This window comes from Argentina silus, assembly GCF_951799395.1.
Source record: "Argentina silus genome assembly, chromosome: 10".
Classification (NCBI taxonomy): Eukaryota; Metazoa; Chordata; class Actinopteri; order Argentiniformes; family Argentinidae; genus Argentina; species Argentina silus.
Window position 1 is genome coordinate 7,982,397 of NC_139664.1, and position 21,674 is coordinate 8,004,070.

The 21,674-nt window shown below is 45.4% G+C and overlaps 2 protein-coding genes across 3 annotated transcripts; both read right to left on the reverse strand.

Moving 5' to 3' along the window:
• Window positions 1-455: 455 nt before the first annotated feature.
• Window positions 456-5,790, reverse strand: kel (Kell metallo-endopeptidase (Kell blood group)). Its single transcript, XM_083679784.1, has 18 exons — window positions 5,708-5,790; window positions 5,030-5,306; window positions 4,596-4,916; window positions 4,354-4,481; window positions 4,039-4,197; window positions 3,817-3,888; window positions 3,493-3,684; window positions 3,154-3,314; window positions 2,853-2,967; window positions 2,654-2,749; window positions 2,342-2,440; window positions 2,161-2,238; window positions 1,935-2,032; window positions 1,732-1,821; window positions 1,553-1,620; window positions 1,250-1,410; window positions 1,035-1,124; window positions 456-840 (listed from the first exon to the last, which is right to left on the reverse strand). The coding sequence occupies exons 1-18, from the start codon at window positions 5,771-5,773 to the stop codon at window positions 694-696; spliced, it is 2,418 nt and encodes an 805-aa protein (XP_083535910.1). The 5' UTR covers window positions 5,774-5,790; the 3' UTR covers window positions 456-693.
• Window positions 5,791-6,562: 772 nt separating this feature from the next.
• zyx (zyxin) lies at window positions 6,563-19,815 on the reverse strand. 2 transcript variants are annotated; one of them, XM_083678750.1, is made up of 10 exons: window positions 19,669-19,815; window positions 14,068-14,303; window positions 13,330-13,628; window positions 13,147-13,242; window positions 11,470-12,174; window positions 10,912-11,053; window positions 10,060-10,229; window positions 9,653-9,831; window positions 9,328-9,448; window positions 6,563-9,123 (listed from the first exon to the last, which is right to left on the reverse strand). In XM_083678750.1, exons 2-10 carry the CDS (start codon window positions 14,285-14,287, stop codon window positions 9,010-9,012), a joined length of 2,046 nt encoding a protein of 681 aa, XP_083534876.1. In that variant the 5' UTR covers window positions 14,288-14,303; window positions 19,669-19,815; the 3' UTR covers window positions 6,563-9,009. The 2 variants fall into 2 exon arrangements, with proteins under 2 accessions (XP_083534876.1, XP_083534877.1); XM_083678751.1 differs by lacking the exon at window positions 19,669-19,815 and adding an exon at window positions 18,938-19,234.
• Between the last annotated feature and the right edge of the window lie 1,859 nt (window positions 19,816-21,674).

Here is a 21,674-nt window from a genome sequence, read left to right on the forward strand (position 1 = left end):
ATATACACATTGATAGACGACGTGTCATATCGTATGAAAAATAACAATTCTACTTTTCCAACGGTTGATCGAGAACTTTTGAACTGAGCTGTTTTACGCGGGATTCCAGAGGCAACTTGATTCGGTATATTATTTACAATGTAAATATATTTTTTTACAACATACCTCGATCAAAAGCCTAGGCGATATACATTATTCAATAATTGTGACATTGCGACATGCAGCTCAAGATTCACCGAGACAGTAGGCCTGCTGAAGGATTGGATTTATAAGTAAAAGATTTGCTGTTAGGGTTATGGAAAATATTTTTTCAGAATTGTAAAGGAGAAATGCTCTCCCATAAAAATGACAGAAAATGTCTTTCACATCAATATGAACTTTATTTTGTAGAAATGTCAGCCACGTGTACGGTTATACAATATTGTACATTGATATTAATTTACATATTTACACACACACACACAGCCTACTATTCCTTGTCTAAACACTGTGTCTTTGGCATCATACAATCAGGATGACACACTCTCCCTACAGAGCTCTTCACCATAACTGTAATGACATGCTCATAACATGCTCTTCTCAGCAGCCACTGTTCTCACTTATCAGACAATCCAGGTGGACCTGACTTTTTGCTTGCCATCAGTCATAAATGGGGATAGATAGCCACCAGGAGTTGTGATAATAGGGCTTCGTTCAGCATGTCCGTAAGAGGTGCTGTTGTGGTTTGTTGGGGCAGGTCAGGTTCGTAGGGCAGAGGTCAGAGTTCGCACAGATGACAGTCATCAAGAAGGAAGGCTCAAAGGGCATGAACTCATGGTATGGGTCAGAGTTACAGTTGATCTGAGAGAGGATCAAAGCAAAGCAATTATGACTACAGATTAAATCCAATTAGATCACTAGTGATTTGATGCAGATACAGTATTACATTGGAACTAAGTGGGATCTTTATCCTTTAGTTTATACTAAAACCTTTATACCTAGTAATGGATTGATTTGAAGCTATACCATGAAGCTATACCATGATCGTTCAATACCTGAGAAAATGAGGTAAGGAACAAATGAGAGTAAGAGAGGCCTGATAGAGAGGAGTCACCAGGACGGCTTTTCAAACTCTGATTGTAAGCCTGATACAAGGAGAGAGAGGGGGGGGGGGGGAGCATAAAATTAGACACATAATAATAATAATTACATAATAACATAATTCATGCTCCTGACCCAGATCTGAGTAATGGTAAACAGACAAACTGACCTGTAGCGCCATCTGCAGGGCAGAGTATTGCACCCACATCTCTTGCTGCTGAGCTGGTGAGAGAGTGAAAGCCCCCACTCTCCCTGGCCCCTCTATCACGCTGAGGTACTGAGCCCACATACACTCCCCCACTGTCTGGACCGTCTCACTCTGAGAATGGACTGCAAGAACAGGGAGAGGGGTAAGACACTGAAAACAAACACACAGATTCAGACACATGCACACACAGAGAGTAGGCAAGTGGAGTATATCATTATAGAATCAGATAGCACTGGGAGATAGAAGAGAAGGTATTTTCTTTACTGTCTGGCAGAAGGAGATGGAGTATGTCTTTAGCCATCAGAGACCCCAAAACCCCATAGTTGACAGCCCTGTCACAAAAACATGCAACAACAGTTGTCTTGCTTTACATATCACACTCATGCTTTTCAAATACATACAGCATTTTATTTAGGTACTGGATGAATCAGAAGCTACGTTACCTGGGAAAGGTCGGGTGGAAGAGAGGCGGGACAAACATTCCCATGGGGAAAACAAGCTCATCGCCAGAGAGAAATGGGGTGATGGACAAACTGGATTAAGGGATGTGGAGAGAGAGAGGCATTCTTCATTGGTTTGAAACATCACAGTCTCCAGTGCAGACAAAACCTTTGCTGAATTATTTTTACAAGAAGTACACACTTACATATCAGCTTCCTCAGGCTGGGACAGGAGTCTGTTTCGTCTCTTCTGCTGGAGGGAGAGCATCTGGATATAGTTGGAGAAGTAGTCGCTGATTGTCACCTAAGTGTAAAAGAGTACTTTACATACTACCATCAGTGATAGATAGTAAGAGTAGATAGGACAATATCATGTTTTTCATTGACCGGTGCTGTACAGCTAAACTGTACCACTTTAGCAAAATAGTCTACCTTTGAGAACAGCTGGTTGAGTTCTGTTTCACTGAGAATCTCTGTTTTAGTTGCAAGTTTTGGAGTTAGAGTTTGAACCTGGAAAAACACAGATCTTACATTTCAAATGGTCAATACAATTTTTTTTGTTGGTTTTGAATCACATGGATCAGTAAATTGTATCCATGTTTTCTTTTTTTACCTTATTCAAAACAAACATACGAGACTCCTCATCTCTCCACTTGAGATCAGCTAGTTTGGATGTGAAGGACGAATACATTTTCTGAATCATCTCTTCTACCTGCATGAAACAGAAAATGATTGATCAATACACTCTGCTATAATGTTTTACAATATCATGCTTTTGCTACTCTTTCAGATTGAAAGAGGTGATGACAACTCATTGAAAATATACGTATGTGTGCAAGGCCCATAACTTGAGTGATATGGTAGGAACTATAGTCAATCCTCTTCAGATTCCTCTCTCTTCCCTCTCTCTCTTTGTGCTTCTCACCTCTCTGTGTTCAGTCCTCTCTCTAAGTAGGTGTGTGAGTACTTCATCAAATCCTCTCTCAGTCTGCAGGACACACTGCCTCCAGCGGGGGACAACCTGGACAGAGCAACCATCATCATGAACTCCAATCTACACTCATTTGAGTCACTTATAACTACAAAAAAAACAATTCTGGGAAAAATAGTCCATGTATGCTCACCTCTTTATTCCCTAGGACCAGAGAGAAATTCCTCTCGGTCTGGGTGAATCTAGAGTCCAGTGCAGGTACTACCTTGTGCAGCAGATTGAGGACCATGTAGGTATGAAGAGGGTCACTAAGGATTGAGAAAAGGGAGGAAAAGACTATGATGTTCACTGCATACAATGTGCACTGTGTATACAGCAGAGATAGTATACAGAGCTGTCCATGTGTTGATGAGCAACCTTGCCGCAGACTCTAATAACTCCCAAGACTATCAATGACCCAGTATCAATGTTCAGTACCCAGTTGGTTACTCTACCTGGCACTCAATTCATGCTTGTTTAGCCATTTGCAGATGATGCGGGACATATGGGTGATGTAGGGAAGATTGTGCAGGAGCACATGGTCCCATTGGCTTATAGGATGGGGATGGAAGGTGGCCTGTAGACAGCCTAGCCAATCAATGGCAGGGGCCAGGGTCTGTGTACAAAATGACAAAGAGAAATTCTTTACAGTTACCACAGGTACAAGCACAGGCAGACAACCACAAAAACATATCAATTTGGTTTTAAGCAAGGGGAAGATTAGGAAGGGAGAGAGACAGACAGAAACACACACACATGCATGCATGCACGCACACACACACATAGGTGTGTACCTGTAGCTCTCTAATGGTGAGTCGTTGGTAGAGCAGCCCCTGCATCAGGCGATAGGGCAGAGGGGAGGCAGCGACAGCAAGCTCAGAGGACAGAGAGAGGAACTGACCCACATGATGGAGACCGGTGCTTAAGGTGGGAGAACCCAACAGAACCAAATACCTCTGATATGTAGCCAGGAACGGACGCAACATCTGGAGGAGGAGAGGGTGAGATACAGAGGGGTCGAGGGTGAGATGCAGTGTTATAAAGGAGAAACATCTCACAACAATTCTATGGATGTTCACTGATTAAGAAAACACAGTATTCATGTTGTAGACTGTAACCTGAGTTTTAGCTTTAGACTTATGTGTCTTGCTGCTCCATTCGATGGGAATCAGAAAATCTGGTTGATCAATCTGTTGAAAAAGAGACCAAATTTCCAATGACAGCATTTGTGACCTCATACAGTACTGTAAAGCAAGTCTGTTGGACAACACCTTATGTGTTATCACACAGAATTGAATAGACAGCACCAGCAGGTCTTTCCCTGCTACTGTCTTTCTAACCTGTATGTATCTCTTGTTGCCCCCATTGGCGACATCGTTCGGGTCCTTGCCAACATAGAGGCTAAAGAAAGGGAAGGTGGCGTAGTCACTCATCAACAGAGACAGAGTCGAGTTCAAATCAGTCTGGTTCCACTGGCCTGACACCGCCCAGCCACCAAGCTACAGGCAGAGAGGGAGAGAAAGAGAAAGATAGAGAGAAAGGGAGAGAGAGAGAGATGGTGAGGTGGAGGGGAGGTTGAGACAAAACAAAGAACGAGAGTAAGTGTGAAGACAGATTTGAAGTCTTAGTGGACACATTCTAAAATGGTATCCCACCTTCTGGATGAGCCTGAGGAAGGGTTCTGCCCCGGCTGTCTCTGTGGGTCCAGTGTCCATACAGGACTGGTAGAACCCACAGGCTTTCTGCTGCGCCGAGTCAACAGGCCCAGACTGGCTCTCTGATTCTAATGAATGAAGTTATATGAAGGTTATAGGATGAAGGTAAAAGAAGAGAGTATGGTTTGCAGTATCTCTCTGCCTTGACATCAATACATCCAGCAACAGCATTACATTCATACCCAAAATCTCCCTCAACGACTGCAGCAGTGCAGTCTGTCTGTCCGGCATTCTGTCATCTGAAGGCTCTTCTCCTCTGTCTGTATCTATCTCTGTCTCCCTCCTTCCTCTCCTGCCTCTCTCAGCCAGTGCTCCCCTCCTCTTCTGGCCCTTTAGGTGATGAGGGAGGCCCTTGCCTCTCTGTCTCCCCCTGCTGGCCAGCGAGGTCCCCTCCGACCCACAGGTGAACAGGAAGTAGTCACAGGGCTGGGTGAAGGGGTCGACCGAGACGGACAGACGCGCTGCGGCCCTCTGACAGGCAGAGGAGAGACACGGGAGAGTGGCTGTAGGACATAGAGAGAGAAAGGAAGGAGAGTAGAGTGGTATGGTTGATGTTGTGTGTGCTTGAGCATGTGTGTGTGTGTGTGTGTGTGTGTGTGTGTGTATGATGCTGTACCTGTATGGACCTGTCTGACCCCTGTGCTCTCTGGTGGGAGGTGCTGGTGACAGTAATATGCCAGACCCAGGATGGAGGCACAGAAGGATGAGCCCAAAAGGAGAAGAAGAAATCTGCAATGGCGTGTCCACACCCGGGGCTTCACCTCCTCCTGGAGTTGGAGCTGGGGCTCGGTCTGGTGGAGGGCCTGAGGCTGAGGCAGTGACTGAGGCTGTGTAAGGGGCTCGGACTGAGAAAGGGGTAGAGCCTGGGGCTGGGGGGAGGGCTGGAGCTGAGGCTGCATAGAGAAGTGGGTAGTTATCGCAACACTGTCCTCCACAAAATTGCAATTCCAGATCTCTGTTTCTCTGTATGTCTCTGTATTTCACTGTCAATCTAAACATAGTTTCATGCAGTGTATTTCAGCACTGTAAGTTGTGTGGGACAGTTTTATTAGGAGTAACTGCTACAATATCACTGCTGCTGCTCAAATTGCGTTTCTCTGTACTCTGATTTGTTAGTGGCTCCAAATACATTTCTGATGGGCACTCTCCAACAACCAACCACAATGAGAACCGAATTAAACATTTCTAGAGGCTGTGGTTATACAGTTATGTATGTTAGCCATTAGCTTCTTCAGCACAACTTCATTATGACATACTAACATAAAGTATCTAAAAATAATTCTGAAGGTCCTACCTGAGACTCTTCAGTCATGTTCTTTGTAGAAGTTAGGTCTTCTCTGTTTGTTTTAGCTTCTTGCATCCACTGATGTCTCTCTCTTTCTCCTTCACACATACAGCCTCCTCTCACTCCGTCTCTCACTCTGTCAGCTAGCTGTCATCTCTCCTCTCTATCTCCTTTCATCACTCACTTCTCTCCTCCTCTGACATGCTGATAAACAGAGGGACACAGCAACCCACTTTACTCTATTTCTCCCATATCATCAGCTAACAATAAGGTTACAGTATGGGACTTTCACGCTGGTGTTTGGGGTGTGTGTATACAGTATAGACAGTGTATATCTACAGTATATACAGTGTGTATCTCATTACAAACGTCTTACTGACATTCGATTAGTTTTACTTTACCATACAACAGATCGGTAAAGAACAAGTTAAAGAAGTGCCACGGTGAACACTCAAACATTATTACAATGCGTTGAGAGGTACAGCATTTCCACAGAAGTAAACACACGCACACACACGTGTTCGGCAGCCGTCACTATCTGTGCAACACAGGGCTAGTATCAACTGATAGAGCGAGCGGGCGTGCGAGGGGTTATCTGGAAATGTAACATGTCATTGAGAGCTCAGGAGAGGACGTCACCCGGAGGAGAGGAAGAGAAAAAAACAAGTGACAGAGGGAAAAGGCTAGACTAAGCTACAGACATGGATACATCCGTTTCGTGTTCTGTGCTGTTTTCAACCCTGTCGTTGCTGCTCTGTATTTCACTGTTTCTTATACAGTTTTCTTGGGTGCTGTGAAAGACAGTTAGAATACTAATCCATCATTATCATCAAGTGACGGGCACAAAGAGAAACAAACACCAGACACCTTTAGGCAATTAGCAGTTCGTTTTATTTTTGAGTACAGTAAAATGAAAGAGAAAGGGAATTACTGGTAAATAATGTTGGCATGTTTGGAACCGTAAACATATACACATTCACACAAATATAATAGAGGAATTTATAAAGAACAATATAGAAAAAAAAAACAAGGCAATTATTACATAGGACAATTCATTAAATAAATGTAGGAACAAAGTGGTAAAGGCATCAGCATCACACACACATGGTCACACTGTGATGACGAAGGCATGGTCACAAAGGTGGAATAGTTTGTGCAAAAAAACCCCAACAACAACTGAGATATAATACTAAAGATGATAATGACAACACAGCTAACATGCATGCGGAATCATATTTGGCCATATGATTTGGGATGTTAGGTTAGGTCATTATTGTTCGTGTAGTGTGCCAGACTACAGGCAAGCACGGGTAGGGATGAATGTATGTGGGGAAACAGGGTAGAATACAAGGGTGGAAAAGGCACCTCAACAAGTTTAAAATGAAATCTGAGAAAGAAAAGTCTTTATCAATGAACTACAGTACAGTAACACTACAAGCTGAGTAACATAAAATATAACCGTTATCAAGAGAAACTAGATGAATATGAAAAACTGTTATTTATTGGAATAATATGAGAAAAATAGATAAATATACTGTGTAAAAGCACACACACACACACACACACACACACAATAGAAGTGATATAAAATGTTAGTGAATGCCACCAAAAAAAAAGCAGTGAATTGAAAGTGTGATGCATTTCAGCGACCGCTGCCTGAATTTGAAACCTGTTACCTACACTTTGGAAGTGTTTGGTCTCGCCATGCTACACAGTCAATGACCTGTACTCTGCTGGTATGGAAAAAGCTGCATATTTTGGGCATTTCTGCTATCTTGCAACCTGGACTGGCCATTCGGTCTAGTAAATGTTTGTAGGTTAATACTTAAAATTCGGATCCGTATAATTTCTATGACATTGCTCGGAGCGCTGCAAATGCCAAAATACTGGGCAACTCTGAACGGCATGGATACAGTATTTCTGATTATCATCCTAAATCAAGTGGTTTTGAAGGCATCCAGATAGCGGGTCACGATGATGATGATGAGGAGGAGGAGGAGTAACAATGAAGGAGACTATAGACATAAATATAACCTCAATAGTTCACTTCACCCAAGGAATTGTGCAATGATCACACTGTAGGTGCTTTTCTAAGCCATGCGGCCTTCGTTTAACTAGTCTACTCATTGAACATGATGAGATCTGCTGGAATGGAATCTGTGCTTGGCATCCTTTTCATCTCTTTGTTCTTGAAAGTGTGCCGTTTTTAATACATAATGAGCTTACATCGGCTTTTACACTTCAAATTGTTTTCACAACAAATAAATGGTCATTTTGATCTTATTTTGGCCTTATTCTGTGCATGATCAAATGCAGAGAGCAACTAACAGTGATTGGTAAATGGTGCATGCCTATAAAGCAACAATCTCACACACAACAACAACAAACAAAAACAAAAAAACAAGAGCAACATTCACCATTTTTCTTTTTTTGCACTCAGGTTTTAGCCCTAGAGAAACTACATTTCCCATACGGCACAGCTCTGCAAACGGCATCTGAAGGACTATGTAGTTTTGTGTAAAGCACTCTCTAAAGGCAGTCAAGCAACTTGCAGGCACTACAACTTCCAAAGTGCTTAAGGTACCACCAGCCCACCCGAGTTCAGCCCTATGGTAGGTGCAGGGGAACAGGGAGGCCTGAATCAGTCCACCTTAAAACTTTGTTCAAATGGTACACCTTGGGGGTCCTATGCTCCTGGTAGAAGAAGCCAAGTCTCAAAGACTCTTCAATGGATTCAGTCACCCGTCTCTTTCTTCCAGACCACTGATAGGCCAGAGGACTTTTTAGGTGTAAATCATTCATATGGTTTGAACCTATCAGTGACTTTTGAATCAGTGGTCTTGAGGGAAAGGAGAGGAGGGAAGGAAGCAGTCTTGGACTGGCTAGGTGCTGTCCATGACTATACTGCGCTGGTCCAAGTCATGCTGGGAGATTTAGCATAAACATAGAAGAGCCGATATTAGACTGCTGTCCAGAAAGGGGGAGTAGAAGAGAGGGGCAAAGGGGGAATAGAGGGAGAGAGTGGAAGAGAGGAATCTACTTCAGTGCAGTACATTACTTCTGCACGGAAGGGGAGAGAAAGGAGAAAGGGGGAGAACAAGAAGAGGACAATGCATCTACAAGCAATTACTTTCTCTCTCACACACACGCACACACCACACACGCACACACGCACACACACACACACACACACACACACACACACACAATGCACATGTAAAGCCCTGTTGCAAAGACATGATAGGAGATGAATGAATCCTCTGCCTTGGATTTGGTTCATAGTTTGACTGAGTGACAGATGTTCCCACCAATCACTGCATGGCCTGCTTGGCTCGCTTGGTGTGGCACTTCATGCACAGAATCCTGCCGTCCAATGGGTAGCAGCCATCTGCATCTGCCTCTATGGAGAGGGGGCGGGCACAATCCTGTAACAAGGAAGAGATGCTTCAGGATGTATATCATAAAGACCAGAAGTGTGTGTTTTTTGAATATGTATTTCATTTCAATATTTGCATGTGTGTTTAATACATTCCTTGAAAGATGCATATGAAATCAATACTATGGAAAGTGTTTTCTGGTACATTCTGTGCTGTGTGTTTCTCTAGTATATGCTTTGTAGTGTTCACTACCTCGCAGCGGTAACACTTGAGGTGGAAGTTCTTGTCGAGAGCCACGACTCTGACAGTCTCCTCACTGCCTGGATCAGGAATGATGGGCTCATTACAGCTCACACACAGAGGTGAGAAACGCCTGGGACAGAGGAAGGGAGGATATTAGACCTGCATGTTATACACACAGACACACACACACACACACACACACAGCAAAGAAGCGCCTTAGAGAGAAGACAACAGTAAGTGCAACAATAAACAAACCAGCTAGACACTGTTAAAAAAACAAAATAAATAATTTAAAAAAACAGATGCACGTTGCTCACTGCAGAGCCAGACCTACCGGTGGTAGTCCGGGACGCAGTAGGGGTTGTTGTTGTCGTCAGTGATGAAGGGCGCCCCCTCCAGGCTGCAGGCGCAGGTGCTGCAGCGGAAACAGTGGGAGTGGAAACACTGACCCACCGCCTTCAACACCCGGTCTGTGATCCTTTCACCACACCGGGAACACACCGCCAGAGAACTCTGAGGAGGGAGGGAGCATGTTAGTCATGTTAGTGTGTGTGTGTGTGTTAGTGTGTGTGTGTGTGTGTGTAAAACAATGGACCAGGAAACTCTGGCCAAAACATTGGAATTTGTCTGAAATTTTCTCACGCTAACATGAACACTAGGGATTTATGAGAAGTGAGAGGACAGGTATAAAGAGAGAATGTGTGTGTGTGTGTGTGTGTGTGTGTGTGTGTCTGTCCTCACCACATAGCAGTCCTCGCACTGCGGTGCACCGTCCCTGTCATAGAACTGCATGCCCTGTAGGGGGCGGTGACACATCATGCAGCAGAAACAGTCGGAGTGGAAGAGCTTATCCATGGCTCTCACCGCCGGCTGGGAACGAGACAACGCCTCACCACACTTACCACACACCTCTGAGAGAGAGAGAGAGAGAGAGAGAGAGAGAGAGAGAGAGAGAGAGAGAGAGAGAGAGAGAATGTTTGGATGAAGTTATCAATCAAGTATAAACATGGCTAGAAATATAGTAGGTATGCATGTGAGAACGTATTTCAGTGGGTGTTTGCTGCAGTTTTGTTTTGCGTGTATGCAGTGAAGTGTAGAGGGGGAGAGATAGGGGGAGAGATAGGGGGAGAGATAGGGGGAGAGGGAGAGAGATGATGATGCAGAGGCAGTGGAGGACAAAGACTAGACAGACACTTACTAATCACCATGCATGTATCTAATTATACACTAGTCTGACTATCAATGAGGGAGAGAGAAATAATGAAAGAAAAAGAAAGAAAGAAAGAAAAAAAGAAAGAAAGAAAGAGAGAGGGAAAGAGATGGAGAGAAAGCCGGTTATGGTGTCATCCCAATCTGTAATTAAGATAGAGGACCAGGGAGTTCTACCTATCAGCACCTACAGCTAACCATGCCATGGACACCATAAGGAGTTCCATGGAGCATGCAGTGATGACCAGATAAGAGAAATGCTCTCTGAGTGATAAGCGGGGAAGGTGAGCAGAGCAGTGTGAGGAGGAAAGGACCTTTCATACTGCCTAATGGAGTAGGACGGTAGGAGTACACCTGAGTGAGTGAGTGTGTGTGTGTGCGTACCTGTAGGTGCTGAGGTGATGACAGGTGCGTGTGTGTCCATGTCTTTGATGAAGTCGTTGGTCATTCTCTCCAGCTCCTCCACCTCCCTCATGGAGAGAGGCACCCCCCCACCGGGAATACGGACCGGGCCAGGGGGTGAGGGCTGGGGGTGGGGACACACGGTTTACAAGTGCAAAAGCGCACACACACACACACACACACACACACACACACACACACACACACACACACACACACACACACACACACACACACACACACACACACACACACACACACACACACACACACACACACACAGGGTTGTCTATGTTTGTGTGCCTTTGAGACCTCTGGAGAAATGCTGCCTTGCATGGCTTAAGAAACAACAGCACAGGTCCACAGCCCAACCTAGGTTCTGTTTTTTATGTTTGAACGGGCTGCTTTTAAAAACATGTATGTCCTGTGTTTCTTCTCCGTTGAGTGTTCTCAATTACTTGTACTTCCTGTGTCTGACTGAATGTACCAATACCATACAGGAAGCTCCCTCACAGGAAAAATAAAGTTATTTGAATTTACCCTTGATGACGGGGGAGATTTCATTGGCTGGCTGAAAGAAGAGGGTGGTGATGTCATCGCCTTGGGCTGAGGAGGGGCCACAGGAGCAGGAGGGGCCACAGGAGCAGGAGGGGCCACGGGAGCAGGAGGGGCCACGGGAGCAGGAGGGGCCACGGGAGCAGGAGGGGCCACGGGAGCAGGAGGGGCCACGGGAGCAGGAGTGGCCACAGGAGCAGGAGGGGGTGGGTTCAAATTCTCCTGTCTGCCAATGGGAGAGCTCTTTGTGTGATTGAAGGCCGGGGGAGCCACTGTGCTGGTTGGAGGGGCGGGGGGAGGGGGAGGAGGGAAGGTGCTGGCGGCAGGGGAAGGTTTAGGGGCGACACCAAACGGAGCAGGGGTGTGGTTCTGATTCAGCTTCGGTGCCACAGGGGGTGCCGTGGTGGCCGCTCTGACCCCGAAACTTGTCCCACTTGGACTGACAGGAAGGAAACCACTCTTGGGGGCCACGGTCGGGCCCTTAGCCAATGGCTGCGCAACAGGAGCAGATGCAGGGTTGTGGTTGGCCTGTCGGTTTGTGGCTCTGGCTTTGAGCTCCTCTGCCCAGGGTGCGGGAGGGGGCTTGTCTCCCATCTCTGGGGGCGGGAGGAAGGAGAGGGCGGGCTTTGGGGCGGTGGGGGGAGGGCCAGGGGGCTTGGGGGCAGGTGCTGCCGAGTACTGATTGGGCAACTGTGGAGACAACAACAATAAGGACGTTTTATTAACAGATTCCTACACAGGATATCCTGCAAGTTGCCCAACACACACAGATGGGGCCTAGTAATGATTGACAGTTGAATTGTGTCCCTTCTGTGCAATAGCCTAAAATTCTACCTGAAACATTTTCAGCATTCCCTTACCTAATAAACTAACTATAGGTTTGTCTTTTCGAGGTACAGTCTTTGAAAATGAAACAAGTTGCAGGTAGAGATTTTCTATCATATCGAATGTGCTACTTGCTCTAACCAAGAGTGGTCCAAGGGTTGAGCTTATCGGAATTAATGCGGCTTTCTGACATTTTTTATTTTGTGACATTGTGCCAACATTTCTCTGCTCTGATCCAGTTCTTCCCAGTGAGTGGGATAACAACACACTCTCCATTTATGGTTTCCCCAGACCACTGAAAGCAGCACACTCACAGTCAGGCTTGATCACAAAGGAGTGTGCCTCTCTCTCTCTCTCTCTCTCTCTCTCTCTCTCTGCAATCTGCAACCCCGCCCCCCCCCCCCACCTCTGTCTGTCTGTCTGTCGACTACAGTTTACTCATCCTAGAGCTCTCATCCTCAACAGACACGTCAACAGCCATCCTGGCATCTGTCCAAACTATTTCTACTGACCTGTCTCTCCTCCTTTCTTTTCTCTCCCCCCCTCTCTCTCTGACTCACCCTCTCTCTCTCTCTACTTTGGAGGCCCCTGTATTGAGCCATACTGCAGCTATGAGTCAACGTCTGCTCCCTTCCTCCCTCTGGTCTTTTCTTCTCCTCCCTGGTTCGCTCCTCCACTCTTATTCTATTACCATATCTGTTACTTTGTATCTTCTACTCAAGTCTTTCCCATTCCCTTTTCTTCCACGTTTCCTTCCTTTGTCCCCCCCTCCCCCACTGCCAATCTCATCCTCTCTTCCTCTCCTCTCTACTCCCTCTGTATCCTGTTTTTCCTTACCTTGGGGTTGAAGGGTCCTCTGGTCTCCATCTCAGACAGCAGGTCAGTCAGCGTGTCCAGCTGTTTGTCAAAACTAGTCTGCTTCTCCATCAGCCTCTGGGGAGGGGAGGGGGAGAGAGAGATGGAATGAACAAAACGGTCATATTGCAATATAGGGCAATATAGAGGACATCCCAGACTCACCTGAGAGTTCCCCCCGGCACTGGGAAAACTGGCACCAGAGACTGGGAGAGGTGGTGGGGGCGGGGGAGGAGGGGGAGACGGGGCAGGAGGGGTAGACAGGGCAGGAGGAGGAGATGGGGCAGGAGGGAGACAGACATTCTCCTCAGGTGGGGATGGGAGGGGCAAGTCATCCACCGCTGGAGGGGGCGGGGCAGGGAAAGCGGGAGGGGGGGCATCAGAGGCAGGGGGTGTGGTTTGACATTCAGGGGGAGGGGCTGGCAGCTCAGCATCATCCAACGGCGGAGGAGGGGGCGGGAAGTCTGATAGAAACGGGGAGGGTTGATTGGTTAAAAGGCGTGACAATTAAATGGTTTCTATACATTCAAACACTCATCTATTAATCTCACCCAGTAATTCAAGAGGTTAGAACCAGCTGCACTGGTTGAGCTTTCTAGAAACTGGAGAGGCGAGTTTCAATCATTGATTGAATCATTGGGGCTCAGGACCTGGGCTCAACCCCTGTGCCCCCAGGTCCACAGCATTGCTGGTTTTCATCCTTCACCTCTAATGATGAACTGATTCAGACCTGGGACACCAGGTGAGTGGAATATCTAGCCAAACAATGACGTTCATTTATCAGTAAACTATTAGGTAGGAAAGCAAACAAGCAGTACTCTGGACCATTAGGCACGAGGTATATTTTTGGAGCAGACGCAACTCAGACCTTTGTTTACAAAACGGCAGTGGTAACGCCATTACCTTCACAGAGCGAAGGGGGAGGTGGAGGCATTTCTCCAACGCGTCCAATGACAGCTGTGCTGGCAGGTGTTGGGGATGGAGCTGAGGGAGGCGTTAGGCTTTTGGGGCGCGGTGGGGCGACTGAGGCAAACTTCTTTGGTTGGTTGTAGAAGGAGGGGGTGGTGACTTTGAGGTTCAGGGAGGACGTCACCATGATGGGCTTGCTGCTGGAGTCCGCCATTTTGTCTCTTTCTTGTCTGAAAGCATGAAGAAGAGGGAGGACAACGGTTAGTTCTGCCATAAAGGTTGGTTTCTCATCTACAGAGAGATTTAGAGGAAAAGATCATGGAACTGAATCCCAACAGAATCTCACACGCACACACCTACATCACTCGGCCTCTGGGTGAAAACACACCAGACTCCTGAGGCCCAGTACAAAGGGCACAGATGTAACATAGTGGCACTTATAGCTGCTTGAAGGAGAACGCACAGTATGAAATGCTTTACTGTTTGGAATATATCCTATTGACACTATACCATGGTTTACTCGAGGGTGACCAGTTCAAACATGAGACGTGTAAAACGTTCAGAACATTTTCATGTGAGGTATGGGTTAGCTCAAATATTTACCTCACACATGCTTGTGGTTAAAAATGTTGACGTTACCTCTGCGACTTTCTCAGATTCCTCGCAAAAACAGAATGCGTTTCCCTGAACGCCTGTGGCCCTTTAAGTGACCTCCAGTCAAACACAGACTTGTCCCTCTCCATTTCTCCCCCCCCCTACCCCCTCTCACTCTCCCACTTCTCCTTTAGCTAAACAGAGGCCTTCTCAATGCTGTGCTGTACTACAGACGTCATTGGTTAAGTTAATAATTCAAGCTCCTCCCATCGTGATGTAAACACCATGGGGCAGTGTTTCCTAAATGGTGGGCTGGGACCCATAAAAGTCTGTGGCTGGGACCCCCCCCCCCGGCCCCTAATGGGTCTTAGTCAGTCCCTCCTGGGCCGTGGCTAGAGAATGGATTAAATGGCAATAGACATGGTTGTCCACTTGTTTAGTGGCAAGATAATTCGAAAGGCCTTTGTCCAGAATTCACATGATTGGGGACCTCTGCGTGTGAAATAACATACGCAATAACTTATGCTTTCTCTGGTATTGTTTGTTTTGGAAGGACAAGACATGCAGCCCAAGTAGTCTGTGTTGAATGGATGATTTGGGTGACTGATTTCTCTGCATTATCAGATTCAATCTTTGGAAGAGTCATATTATACCATTCAAGCTTGACTTTCATGTAATTCTCATGTTACTCTAAGATTTCATGAAATATTTGGTTTTAATTTTTAAAAAAATGCTGGATGTGCATTCAGCAGATTCATCATTGCATCTAACTGGGACTCGGGGCATAGGTGCATGTTCTGACAAGATAAAAAAAAAACAGCAGGTGAAAGTATTCCTGATATGCTGACCTCAGCCTGATGAAATAACATAGCATATAGCCTATGTTTGTGTCAGATGCTTGGTAACGACTCACTTGAAAATACTTATTTATTACTTATTGTAACATCCTGTAACAACACTCCTAGGAAACCAAAGTGAGGAAAGTTATTATATTTACACTCCAAAATGGGACTTCAAAGAGCTGCTACAAAAAGCCACAAACTGCCAAATCTTCACTTTTTTTCCTTATGGTCTTGAATAATCCAGAAAAGTGCTGAGATTAAATATTCAAAGAAAGATGGCCAGGCTCCAAAGGGAACATTTTAAAAATGAGGTTGTCCACCATAGACACAGCTACTGTGTAGCCTAGCTGTGGGACCGACAAAGAAATGAGGTTGCAGACAGACAGGTAGAAAGACATAGGCCAGACAGGTAGAGACACATATCTTGATAACTAACCTAGCTGTAAACAGTCCAACCTTGATAGTTATGCTACGCCTCAACTGAACCTTTGAATTCTCTGTCATGTGGGAAATACACAGAGTCTGGCTACTCTTTAATAATCCTCAGAAACATGCTCTACACAGCCTGGCTAAGACAAAGCTGTTGGCCTCTCCTAATGAGGTCTGCAGCATTGAATATTAGTAGACTACTCTCACGGAAATATTAGACTACCACTCTTTGATATATACGCCTAATGGCTTTCTAGGGAGCTTTATAGAGAATCAACACTCTCCAAGTACACTACATAGGGGCAGAGAACTAACGCTAGGCCTATTGGTTACAATGATCTCATTTAAAGACCTTTAATTATAGAGGATATTCTAGAAAGCTCTAGGGACCGAATGCATCAGACAGACAAAAGAGACACGGCAAGATGGAATCAATCTGCCGTGGAAAAAAATCTTCAAGGACCTACCTGAGGATTTAGCCAATTAAATAGTCTACAGCTACAATCATTAGGCTAATAGCAGCAACAGTCTTTTGGATTAAATATTAAGGCATTGATCAATTAAATAGCCTCGGCCTACATTCCTGGTAGATTCCGCGTGGCCATAGATATGGCTGGAGGTTTTATAGGGTGAGATCAGCTATGGGCACGTCCCCAACAGTCCCCCTACAAATCCATGTGAAATGTGATCCCAGAGATGAGACCCTCTGATGGGGAGAACGTTTGGCACTTCATTTCAATGACATCACTTGGCTCTGCGTTCTCCTCTCTCCGGTTTCTTTCTCTCTTTTCCACTTCCTCTCCTCCTCATTTCTCACTCAGCATCTCTCTCTCTGACTAGGCCTATTTCTCCTCTCTCTGTCCTGTCACTTCCATTGAATGACATCACCAGGGCCTGCATTTCATCACTGTGGCTTTACAGCTCTTCTGGAAGACGACATCATGTGTATAGAGCAGGGGCCTAGCATAAACCGTCTACTGTAAATAATATTTCATAGCTTATAAAGTATGTTATGGTTTCCACATGCTTGGACTGCCTGCAAAGGAGGATTGGAAGACAATACCTGTTGGTGATAGGCTTCAGGAAATTTCTTTCATTGATTGAAAGAAATTGCCACCTTACTAAGCAGTCTTATTCTGTTTTAATGGGTAGGACTAGGTGAAACAAAAAGTAAGCACTTGTTATGGTACACTGTGTTTTTATCAGTTGGTGTTTGGTCTGTGAATGCTGACAACTTTCACACTGTTCTGTCCAAACTTCACACAATCACTCAGTTGAGGCTAGTTCTTGAAACAACACAAATGACAATGCGAAACACCAGTGAAGAACAGACATGCTGACAAGTGAGACTTGTAGGTTTCACACAGACTGCATTCTGATTTTATCTTTGGTTTTGTCCTTCCTAGCATGGCCAACTAGTGACTACCCTATTGTTTCTGGACTTCCATTGTTATGAGGTTAATGACACACCTTCTGGGAAAAGCATGTTTGTCTGGGGCGTTACTCATGCAGTGACAAACAACCTAATTGAGTCTGATCATTCCAGGTCACAAGCCATTCAGGGGGCTCTCCCACTCCCATTCCCACTCCCACTCCCACTCCCACAGAGTGGCTGTACTGCGTACTGAGTGAGTGAATGTGTGACATACTGCATAATTGGATCTTATGGAGGTCACTGGCTCGTCAATGGGACTCCCACTCAAAACAGTCACGCACTTAGGCCTGTTCACTCTGAGCTACTGTGTTTAGCCTAATGAAAAGTGACAAGGCAAGAGGGGGGAGAGAAAGATACATAAATACATAGAGAGTCATACAGGAAAATATGGTATTAAAGGTATGAAAATATGTGAGAAACAAATGTAGAGAGGAAAAAGCGATGTTTACTAAAACAACACCAGTGAGTACAATCATCACAGTTAGGCTTGACGTAGGCTTTTAGGGGTTATAATTAGGGGGGAATTCTGTCACCCCATAGCCGCAACTGACACCAATTATAAAGTATCAGTTTGAAGAACTTCACCCCCAAATCCACCCTGGCGTCAGCAAACTAAAGGGACAGTGAACCACAGACTCATAGAGGCACCACCCTAACCCTAACCAAACCCTAACCAAACCCTACCATAGCGGTGAGAGTCATTCATGCATGTGGGTCATGGTGTTGGATGTAGGAGTCCTCACATATTCAGCCAGTGAAAAGAGAGATCGGAAGTGTACAACAAGTCTAGCTAATGGCTATAATCAGAGGATTTTCACATTCAGAAAGCAATCCCATTCCGGTCTATGGCATTTCTGTCTGTGGGGCAACACAACCATCACTCAAAACTTTAAATCCTCAGTAATCTCATGCTATTAGTCAATGGATTTGTGTATATACAACTATGTTCTCAAAATTGTGGCATGGCATTTCTGACAATAAGGAAGATAGGTACACCTACTAGTTTCAGACGTTAGCCTATTTTCAATGAATAGTGCAAGCTTAACAGACGCAAGAAATCAGTACGTTCTCAGTCAAGAAGACAAGCTCACATAATGTATGAAAGGACAGCTGAAACTGTAAAATCTTGATGGCCTTCCTTGCTAAACAACGTGACCATCTCAATTGGTGCCCCACCCACCTCTTGACATACCATAGATTCGCTTTTGGTTGCTGTAGGCTAGACTAAAGCAACTGGGATTACAATGTTAAAATACCTTGCAGGCAAGTGCAGTCATCAAATATCGTCTATGCAATCATAACAGCAGATATGATACACAACACCAGCTAATGTTGGCTAGCTAGTTCTAGCTGTCCACTGCTGCACTGCCTGACTGTCTGTCTGTGACTGGTCGGAATGTTGTTGTTAGCCCCCAGCCCAGTAATGTTCAGCGCTTAAAGTATCATTGTTGTGTACATGTTAGCTAGCTGAAATGATACATTTGATACATTCAAAAACCAACCAGCTGTCATAACGAGGATACATAGAAAGAGCGAATTGGTGTTAGCCATCTCATGCACTCACCTATCTTCCTAGACTGGCCACGGCCACGGCCAGCCAGCTTTGGTTGCCAAGAGATATTGAAGAGGTGGGAACGTTAGAATGGGTCGCCCTCGGTGTACTTCCTCGAGCGCTCTCCCCCTCGACGATACGATTTATCGTCCCAATCTAGTGCCTTTCTAATTATACTTAAACGACAGGCCAATTTGTGACCTACATTAATGTTGTCATGGCGTTTTCCTATCTGTTCTTCGAAGCCTTCCAAGCGTTCTGTCTGGCTAGCTTGTCAGCTAACTTTTCTATGAATTCCAAATCTTTACTTCCGGCAAGAGCTTCCGCATATTCCTTTGTCGCGTTCGGTCAGTGAGCGAGCGCCCATAGTGTAAACGTGTAACTCAATGCTGCTGCTCTCACATGTACTGTTCAGTCAGGCAAAAAGAGCACCACCACCCACGGCAGATGAGTAATAATCACACAAGCCATTTCCTATTGTTTGTTCCCACAAGTTTGTTTAAACATGTAGAACGTTGCTGTGCATCCAAAGTAGGCCTCATGCACACCAAGATCTGCCAGATGACATAGCCTACATGCATTTCTTTATAGAGTGTCTTGATTACCAACTAGTTATTAGAATAGTTAATTTGTATGTTTGTAGGTTAATAGTAGCCATCACTCATTTAATAAAAGACAACCTCTCTACAGCATTTCACCTATTGCTCCTGAGACCATATGGAATCAGAAAAATCTTGTCTTACCTGTGTGGGTCGGTTGCAAGAGGGAGAGCAAAGTAATTTTTATTACCCTCCCCTGTCTGTCTCTTCCTTCTCTGTCCCTTTCTGTAGATCCAAATTGAATCAGAAAGTGTGTATGCCTAGTGCTACTTCTCTCTCTACCCCTCTTAGTTCCTCTACAGCTGTTAGACCCTCCCCCTCTCCGTCTCTCCCTGGAAAAGGAATGACACCATCCTTCCAAACATGTTCTTTCTCGTTTGACTTTCGCTCAGGACGTGTATATTACTATGTAAACACCTCTCTCTCTCTCTCTCTCTCTCTCTCTCTCTCTCGCTTCTCTCTCTCGCCTCTCTCTCTCATGTTGTGTGTGTGCATGTATGTATGTATGTATGTATGTATGTATGTATGTATGTATGTATGTGTGTGTGTGTGTGTGTGTGTGTGTGTGTGTGTGTGCATTTGTAAACTGCCAGCAGTAGCCCCCCTTCCCCCTCTCTGTTTCTGCTTGTCTCACTCTCTCACTGGATTCTTGCAACATTCTTCATTCTATGACATCAACCCTGCCTGCCTTTCCTTGTAAGGTCAGAGCGAGGGAAAGAGAGAGAGAGGGAGGGAAGGAGAGATAATGGAGGTACAAGCTTGATTAGATACAGACACTAAACTGGTTGGGGGGAGAGGGGGCAACACGAGGGGGAAGAGACTGGCCACAGCCCAGTACAAAGAAAATACTTTATTCCACTCTGCTCCCACTTCATACAGGATACAGTGAGAAAGTTTATTTATAAATATTTTTCCTCTGTACTTAAAGTTTGGTTTAGTTTCATGAGCAATGTAGGCCTATAAGCAATGTTGATTTCCAGATGTGAAAAGCATTAATATTTTATTTTGACACACACACACAGCCTAACCATTATTTCCTTGGTCCTGAACATAGGTACTTAAGGAGATACACTATCTTCATCTGACTGTTGTTCAGTGTGTTTAAGTGGATGAAAACGAAATAAGGGTTTGTAAAGTTACACAATGTCTCCAGTTCAGGGTCCTTTTGGAAATGCATGGTTCCTCATAGAGCCTGTGAGTTTGTACTAATGACGGTGTCATTCTGCTGCACCTAACCACAACCAAGGAAGATGACACCTCCCATCCTGCACATCTGCTACTTCTCTGACTCAACTTCCCCCATGAAACACACGTACACACACGCACGCACGCACGCACGCACGCACGCACGCACGCACGCACGCACACACGCACGCACACACACACAGTTTCATCACAGTTTCAGGTCTTATCTGCATCAAGGTGTGTTCTATATGGTCCAGCTAGATTGCCTCATTACAATGTTACACCTCCTATTTGACTGTGATCAGTAAGGGTAACTGAGATAACCACATGATTGTGATACAACTGTTGTGTTGTAGTGTAGGGTGGGATAAATGTATGGAGATGCAGTATGTTGTGTAACACTGCTGCTGTGAGGGGCTAGTTTATGAACTAAAGGGCGCGGTCATGGGGGGCTCTTTGATTGCCTATTGTCCCTAATGAAAAGTTTCCAGGCCCTTCCCGCTTCCATTGGGAAAAGAATGTACGCTTTCCACACATAGCTTTCCACACATAGCTTTCCACAGTTACACCGGTGCAGTGGTGAGAAAAGGTGTGCCCCCACCCCCCCTGCTCTCAGGGGGCAGTGAGTTCTTTATCTACGTCAGAGTTAGTCTTCAGGTTGTGGTTAGAATGAGGATGTTAGGGATTGAAATCCTATTTGAGGCTAGAAAGAGTTATGTCCTTTCTAGCATGGCCAGATAGTGACGCCTCTCGTCTGAGGGAAGGCGTAGTTTGTGTCGGGCAGTGTAAGGGCAGCAGCGGGGTCCTTCAGCCAGTATGGAGGTGAGGCTAAAACAACAGGAGGCTGTCAGAATCAGAGCCAGACAGCCTGGAATGCTGCCAAACCCTGGAATGAACGTTCCCTCTCCCCTCCCTCTCTCTTTCCCTCTACTTCCCTCTCTCTCCCTTTCCTTCTCCCTCTCTCT